Source organism: Leptodactylus fuscus, unplaced genomic scaffold, assembly GCF_031893055.1.
Source record: "Leptodactylus fuscus isolate aLepFus1 unplaced genomic scaffold, aLepFus1.hap2 HAP2_SCAFFOLD_705, whole genome shotgun sequence".
Lineage (NCBI taxonomy): Eukaryota > Metazoa > Chordata > Amphibia > Anura > Leptodactylidae > Leptodactylus > Leptodactylus fuscus.
The window spans coordinates 28,784-37,034 of NW_027440741.1; the positions used below are offsets into that span (position 1 = coordinate 28,784).

Here is an 8,251-nt window from a genome sequence, read left to right on the forward strand (position 1 = left end):
TTAGTCCTTGCTGACTGCAGATCTGTTGGACACCTCGCACTCCAGGGCTTCAGCGTAAAGCCGGGACCTCATTGGCCACTTCTGCAAGATAAAAACATAGATGACAATTGTAAGAATCTGTTGAACATGGGATGACTCTTCTGACCCAGTGCTCTAATGATAAGAAGATTGTTTTGCTGACCAATCCTCTTTTGATAATGGGATGACTCTTCTGACCCTGCGCTATAATGAGATTATAATACTGACCATACTCTACGATACTCATACTAATCGATGACTCGGCTGACTTCTACCCTCTGATAAAAATAAGATGACTCTGCTGACCCTGACCATTTGATGAAAGTAAGATGACTATGCTGATCCTATCCTAATGATAATGAGATGACTCTGCTAACCTTACTTACAGATGAGAATGAGATCGCCCTGCTGACTCCATCCTATAGACCAGGGATAGGCAACCTTTGGCACTCCAGCTGTTGTAATACTACAACTCCCAGCATGCATATTTACTCTGCTGTCCTTGGAGCTCCCATGGAAGTGAATGGAGCATGCTGGGAGTTGTAGTTTCATAGCAGCTGAAGGTTGCTGACCCCTGATCTAGAGAGATGACTAACTTCTAATGACGAGGCAACTGCTGACCTCTTCTCTCCTATGATAAATACAGTAGATGACTCTGCCGACCTTTACCATCTAATAAGGATGATGGTTAATGAGATGACTGTGCAGACCCATGCTCTAGTTTATCATAAGATAACTGGTTTTCCCATTGTATAGTGATGAGATGACTCTGCTGACTTCTCCCTTTAATTGACCACGAAAAGGGTAACAATGTTTTGCACTTGGGACTTTCAAGCCCCATATTGCACCATCCATTACAGCTGTGCACATGAGACTCCCATCATTATATAGACAGTCATCTTGGCTATCTCATACATAAATATGGCTATGAAGAAGACGACCAGGAGCAAATCTCAAGATTAGCGAAGAAATGGTTCAATGACAATGAAGTAGAGGTGCTGGATTGGCCCGCACCATCCCCAGACCAGTTTGCACCAACATTGGGAACGTGTGGAAGAGACCTGGGATCAGATGCTTCAATCTGATCAAGAGCCCAGAAGGATTCAAGGCAGTGTCAAAGGCCAAAGATGGATTTACAAAATAATATAAATTAAAATTCCGAATTTTAGGAGCAAAACAGTAACAATGCAGTCACATGGCAAGAATCTGCAGAACTAATCGTATACTAAATAGTTACAAGCCACATTTATGTGTATGATAGCCGAGAAGATTGTCTATACAATGATGGGAGTCTCACGTCCCAAGTTGTAGTGGATGGTGAGATCTGGAGCCTGAAAGTCACAAGGTCAGAACATTGTTCCTCTTCTGTTGGTCAGGGTACAGAATGTGAGTTCCATTGTGTTATGGGTTCCTATGGGGGCAGATCACGGCATGTGTTATGGTGCAGTTAGGATTGTTACCTTCACCGGGTGCAGGTACCCCGGGCCTCTTCCAGTTTGAGGGCCGGCAGGTAGGTGTCTCTCCTGGTTCAGGGTTTGGCTCAGGTGGGCAATGTAACTGGTGGCCAGGACGAGCACATCCAGCTTGGACAATTTGGTATTTGGAGGTACAGAGGGCAGGGCGGCCTGTAGGGACAGGAAGGCTTGTCTTAGGGTCCGCACTCGGTTCCTCTCTCGGGCGTTGTTCTCTGGGGATTGTTTACCTTGAATTTGTTTGTTGGTTTTGGCAACTTGTGGGACCTGCAAAATAAAGAACCAAAAAACTAAGCCCCAAATGTGGAGGAGGGGAGGGGGACGTTTAGACCCTTTATAACATTTGAGTAGAAGAGAGGAGAGTACATTGTGGATGTCGCTGTTATGGTGGCACTGTGACTGCTATTGGGCAATGGTTGGCACTGTTAGGGGGCAGTGTTATGGGAGCACTGTTATGGGAGCACTGTGGTTGTCATGTCACTGTTATGGGGGGCAGGTGGGCACCTTAGCTGTATCTTATTGGGGGACACTGTGGCTGTCACTGTTATGGGGCACATTGGCTGTCACTTTTAAGGTGGCAGGTGGGCACCTTAGCTGTATCTTACTGGGGGACACTGTGGCTGTCACTGTTATGGGGCACCGTCACTGTTATGGGAGCACTATGGTTGTCACTGTTATGGGGACACGTTGGCTGTCACTGTTATGGGAGCACTGTTATGGGAGCACTGTGGTTGTCATGTCACTGTTATGGGGGCAGGTGGGCACCTTGGCTGTATCTTATTGGGGGCACTGTGGCCGTCACTGTTATGGGGGCAGGTGGGCACCTTGGTTGTATCTTATTGGGGGCACTATGGCTGTCACTTTATGGGGGCAGGTGGGCACCTTAGCTCTATCTTATTGGGGGCACTGTGGCTGTCACTGTTATGGGGGCAGGTGGGCACCGTAACTGTATCATATTGGGGGCATTGTGGCTGTCACTGTTATGGGGGCAGGTGGGCACCTTAGCTGTATCTTATTGGGGACACTGTGACTGTCACTGTTATGGGGGTAGGTGGGCACCGTAACTGTATCATATTGGGGGCATTGTGGCTCTCACTGTTATGGGGCATGTTGGCAGTCGCTTTTATGGGGCCAGGTGGGCACCTTAGCTGTATCTTATTGGGGATACTGGCTGTCACTGTCATGGGGCACGTTGGCTGTCACTTTTATGGGGCCAGGTGGGCACCTTAGCTGTATCTTATTGGGGATACTGGCTGTCACTGTCATGGGGCATGTTGGCTGTCACTTTTATGGGGCCAGGTGGGCACCTTAGCTGTATCTTATTGGGGATACTGGCTGTCACTGTCATGGGGCATGTTGGCTGTCACTTTTATGGGGGCTGGTGGGCACCTTAGCTGTATCTTATTGAGGGCACTGTGGCTGTCACTGTTATGGGGCATGTTGGTTGTCATTGTTATTGGGGGCAGGTGGGCATCTTAGCTGTATCTTATTGGGGGCACGTTGGCTGTCACTGTTATTGGGGCAGGTGGGCATCTTAACTGTATCTTGTTGGTTGCACTATAGCTTTGTTTAATGGGTTAAAAAAGGACTAAACCAAAAATAAATTCTACAAACAATTCTGTATCTTGTCTGTTCATACCAGTCAGCCCATGGGGGGTCAGGACCACGGTCAGTGGACATCAGGACATCAGCGTGTTGTGCTGACCTCTAGAGTGAAGTACAAAGGAGGGGGCCACATGTCTTGGGGATATATCTGTGACAAGCACCTGACACCCCTGAGGTCCTTATGTGGACATCCATTACCGGCCCACAAGGTCCTGGGTGCTATTGTAAAGAATGTTTGGTCCAGTAAAGGCAGTGATGAGGATTCGCTTGGTTCAGCCCCCAGTGCTGTGAGAAAGTATTTGCCCCCTTCTAAAACTTTCCTATTATTCTATACAGTGTTTGTCCCATGACAATACAGTATATTGAGATAATTCTATGGAAAAGCAGATAACACATAGGCCACATGACAAGCTCAGCTCTACGACATGTATCAGCACCTACTTACAGCCTGTTTGGTGGGGACCTTCTGTTTACTCCTCTTCCAGGTGTTTGGCAGCAGCTCTCGGCCCCTCTGCAGCACCTCTTCCTTCTCTCCACCTTCTATAGGGTTGCCCAGCCCTGGCACCTGGATGTGCCACCCGCTTAGCGCCATCTCTCCCTGTTCCATCCTCTCCATGTCCCCTCTTAGTTATAAATGCAACTTCATCGTCCTCCATTCACTCCTCTGCCAAGAATCTACTCAACAAACTTCAGTTGAGCTGAGAGGAGTGCGGATAAATGAGAGGAATCCGAGGGGGTGATTTATGTGGTGGAGGCTGAGCAGATAATGAGGGGATCGCAGTGTAATACCCGGCTCATTATCTGCTCCAGGCGTGTCATCGGGGGGCAATGCTATTTGTTTGGCTTTTGGTCTTATCTAAGTATCCACCTCATGTTGTCCTCCAGCCCTCACAGCAAAGCTGGACTCCAACTAACAGAGTCCTCTATAGATGAGTGGACATGGGTGGTCAGCCAACACTGCATCTACAGGAGGTTTCATGGAATAAGAAAATATACAACAGGAAAGTTTGGTGCTTGTAAGTTTGTGAACCCTTCAGAATGTTCTATATTTCTGCATAAATTTGACCTAAAACTGGATCAGATTTTCACACAAGTCCAAAAAGTGGCAAAGCAGGTTTCTGAGGATCTCAGAAGAGTCAGTGCTGCTTATCAGGCTGGAAAAGGTTACAAAGCCATCACTATAGAGCTTGGAATCCAATCTATAGTCAGTTTTAGACGGTGAAAACCTGTTATTATTTTGGAATAAACTTGTAAGAACTTGTGTTCAGGCATTGATGCTGGTGATGAGCAATTGAGATCAGGCACTGATGCTGGTGATGAGCCATTGAGATCAGGCACTGATGCTGGTGATGAGTCATTGAGATCAGGCACTGATGCTGGTGATGAGCCATTGAGATCAGGCACTGATGCTGGTGATGAGTCATTGAGATCAGGCACTGATGCTGGTGATGAGCCATTGAGATCAGACACTGATGCTGGTGATGAGCCATTGAGATCAGGCACTGATGCTGGTGATGAGTCATTGAGATCAGGCACTGATGCTGGTGATGAGTCATTGAGATCAGGAACTGATGCTGGTGATGAGCCATTAAGATCAGGGACTGATGTTGGTGATGAGCCATTAAGATCAGGGACTGATGTTGGTGATGAGTCATTGAGATCAGGCACTGATGTTGGTGATGAGTCATTGAGATCAGGCACTGATGCTGGTGATGAGTCATTGAGATCAGGCACTGATGCTGGTGATGAGTCATTGAGATCAGGCACTGATGCTGGTGATGAGCCATTGAGATCAGACACTGATGCTGGTGATGAGCCATTGAGATCAGGCACTGATGCTGGTGATGAGTCATTGAGATCAGGCACTGATGCTGGTGATGAGTCATTGAGATCAGGAACTGATGCTGGTGATGAGCCATTAAGATCAGGGACTGATGTTGGTGATGAGCCATTAAGATCAGGGACTGATGTTGGTGATGAGTCATTGAGATCAGGCACTGATGTTGGTGATGAGTCATTGAGATCAGGCACTGATGCTGGTGATGAGCCATTGAGATCAGGCACTGATGCTGGTGATGAGTCATTGAGATCAGGCACTGATGCTGGTGATGAGCCATTGAGATCAGGCACTGATGCTGGTGATGAGCCATTGAAATCAGGCACTGATGCTGGTGATGAGCCATTGAGATCAGAGATTGATACAGGCAATAACCCCAGGCCTACAATGTGTTGATAGATGAGATTGAGATCAGACACTGATGCTGGTTCTAAAATTGAGCTCACAGATACATTTTGGATGAGATTAAGACTGGACACTGATGCTGATGATCAACCAGTTCACACCCTGGTTTTAGAGGAGGTCGAGCTTAGGTAGGGGTGTAAGGACCATGTTGGGAAGGTGTGTGACAGCAACCAGGCCCGGAGGAGCATGGACCCTTGGCCAGCTGCTTCCCTGACTGCTATACATTTTGTTAATTTGAAAGTTGGGCTCCTTTCCAGTAGATGCCAGCCCAGAGGAGGTGACTAAAAATAAGAAATAGTTATACTCACCTCTCCTGGGCTTCTGACATCTAGCTGACTTCTCAGCATCCTCTCCAGGGCTCTTCTGGCCTTTGACTGAGTAATGGTTTCAGGGTGCCCAACACTGAGACCCAATCACAGACCCCAACAGTGACATCTGGGGCACATCACCTTAATCACAGGCACAAGAGGACCAAAGAAGATGCCGAAGAGACCCGTATGGAGCGAGGATGCCCAGTAGAGGTGAGGCAAGCTAAGTATAATAATAGCACTGAAGTGGGGGCTGAACCTCATAAGTATTCGTCAAATTTTGTGGCGTTCACCTTAAGAGGCTCTAGGGGGTTCTTGGGAGCATTTTATACTGTTTGGAGCCACATTGGGGAGAATTTTATACTGTGTGGGGGCCACTGTGGAGCATATAATACTCTGTGGGGGGCACTGTAGAGTACAGTATACTGTGTGGGGGGGCCACTGTGCAGCATATAATACTCTGTGGGGGGCACTGTAGAGTACAGTATACTGTGTGGGGGACCAATATGCAGCATATAATACTGTGTGGGGGACTACTGTGGAGCATATTATACTGTGTGGGGGCCACTGTGGAGCATATAATACTTTGTGGGGGGCCACTATGGAGCATATTATACTGGGGGGTACTGTGGAGCATATTATACTGTGTGGGGACCACTGTGGAGCATATAATACTGTGGGGGGGGCACTGTGGAGCATATTATACTGTGGGGGGGCACTGTGGAGCATATTATACTGTGTGGGGGGCCACTGTGCAGCATATAATACTGTGTGGGGGACCACTGTGGATCATATTATACTCTATGGAGCATATTATACTCTATGGGGGCCACTGTGGAACATATAATACTGTGTGGGGGGCCACTGTGGAGCATATTATACTGTGTGGGGGGCCACTGTGGAGCATATTATACTGTGGGGGGGCACTGTGGAGCATATTATACTGTGTGGGGATGGCCACTGTGGAGCATATTATACTGTGTGTGGGGCCACTGTGGAGCATATAATACTGTGTGGAGGGCACTGTAGAACATGTTATACTGGGTGAGGGCCCAATGTGGAGCATTTTATACTGTGTGGAGGCCAATGTGGAGCATATTACACTATGTGGGCCCCATCACTACTCACATCACACACCATCTGTTTTATAGCAGCCTTCCACTATTATTACAGACTATAACTTTGATGATTATAAAACAGATACTGTGCAATGTAAATAGTGAAGGAGTCACAGTGCTCACAAAAGCACTACAATACCTTCAAAGAATTGATTGATCAGCAGGAGCCCCAGATGTTGGACTCCCACCGATCTCTTAGACTGTTAGGACCCTGCAGATCAGCACGCAGGTCCCAGTATTGTTTATATGCCGGGTGCTGCGCTGCTCCCTCACCACTGATCATCGCAGTTGTGGGTATTATAGTTGTATCCCTTTCATGTATCTGAGATAACCATTGCTATCAATATTATGCTGTAAGGAGGGAGGAGGGGTCCCAGGCAAAATTTTGCACTGGGGCCCACAAGACTTTAGTTAGGCCACTGAGCTTAGGCACTGATGCTGGTGATAATACAAGGCTCACAGTCTGTTGGTGGATGAGACTTGGATCAGACACAGCTGTTTTTGATAAGCTTGGGCTTGCAGTCTGGTTTGGAGAGGGTTGACATCAGGCACTGATGCTGGTGATAAACCTACACTCAAGATTTGGTGTTAGATGGGATTCAGATCAGACACTGATGCTGGTGATGAGTCTATGTGTGATGTTAAAGAGGGAGATGAGGTTAGTCATCATTACTAGCAAAAAGCCCAAATTTATAGTCTGGTCTTGGATGGAGTTGAGGTCAGACACTGATGCTGGTGATGATCCTGGGCTGACAGTCAGCAGTTCAGGTCAGGTGCTGATCCTGGTTGTGAGCCTGAACGTACAGTCAGATTTTGCATGGGGCTGAAATTAGGACACTGGTGCTGGTTATGAGTTTTATGGGGTGTAGAAATGGTTTAGCTTGGCTTTGTCCAGTTCAGACCAAGAGTTTGACTGTGATCCTAACTGGTTTGTTCCAAATTGGTTGTGTGCATTGCCTTTATGTGTATGGAACTTTAAGGACTCCTAGGATTCTAACACTTTATCTTCTCACCTAAATGTTACCTTCCCTGGCAGTAAACTCCACATCCTCCTGACTCCAGAACTTATATAGTGCTGCCATATAGTGCCCATGGTAATAGTGCTACACTGTGCAGAGTTATTGCTCCTAGACATTGCTACGGCCCATGGTTTCTCATTGCTATGACACAAGGTCAGGACAAAGCCTTCATATTGTCATTCCAGGTCTGACTGTGCCGAATCTTCTGCTGTAAACAATTCCTGCCCCGGCCAAAGTATATCATGGTAAAAACACAAGCGCAGACGGGATATTCCAAGAATCCTAAACAAGAGGCCGACATGTGACCAAAGAACGAAAAGATCTAAGGAAGTCCAAGAACACAACAAAACCCCGAGATATCCTCGTCCTCTGCTGCAAAGAATTTAGACTATCTCAGCCCGTTCTTCATTTTATCTGTCTTTGGAAAGTTGGGTGAATCCAATATGGCTGTCATTCAGGTGTTGTGAGT

The 8,251-nt window shown here is 47.2% G+C and overlaps 1 protein-coding gene across 1 annotated transcript; it reads right to left on the reverse strand.

The window, feature by feature from the left end:
* On the reverse strand, window positions 1-3,687 carry LOC142188733 (transcription factor 23-like). The gene is made up of 3 exons (XM_075261971.1): window positions 3,541-3,687; window positions 1,479-1,757; window positions 1-81 (listed from the first exon to the last, which is right to left on the reverse strand). Exons 1-3 carry the CDS (start codon window positions 3,685-3,687, stop codon window positions 1-3), a joined length of 507 nt encoding a protein of 168 aa, XP_075118072.1.
* Between the last annotated feature and the right edge of the window lie 4,564 nt (window positions 3,688-8,251).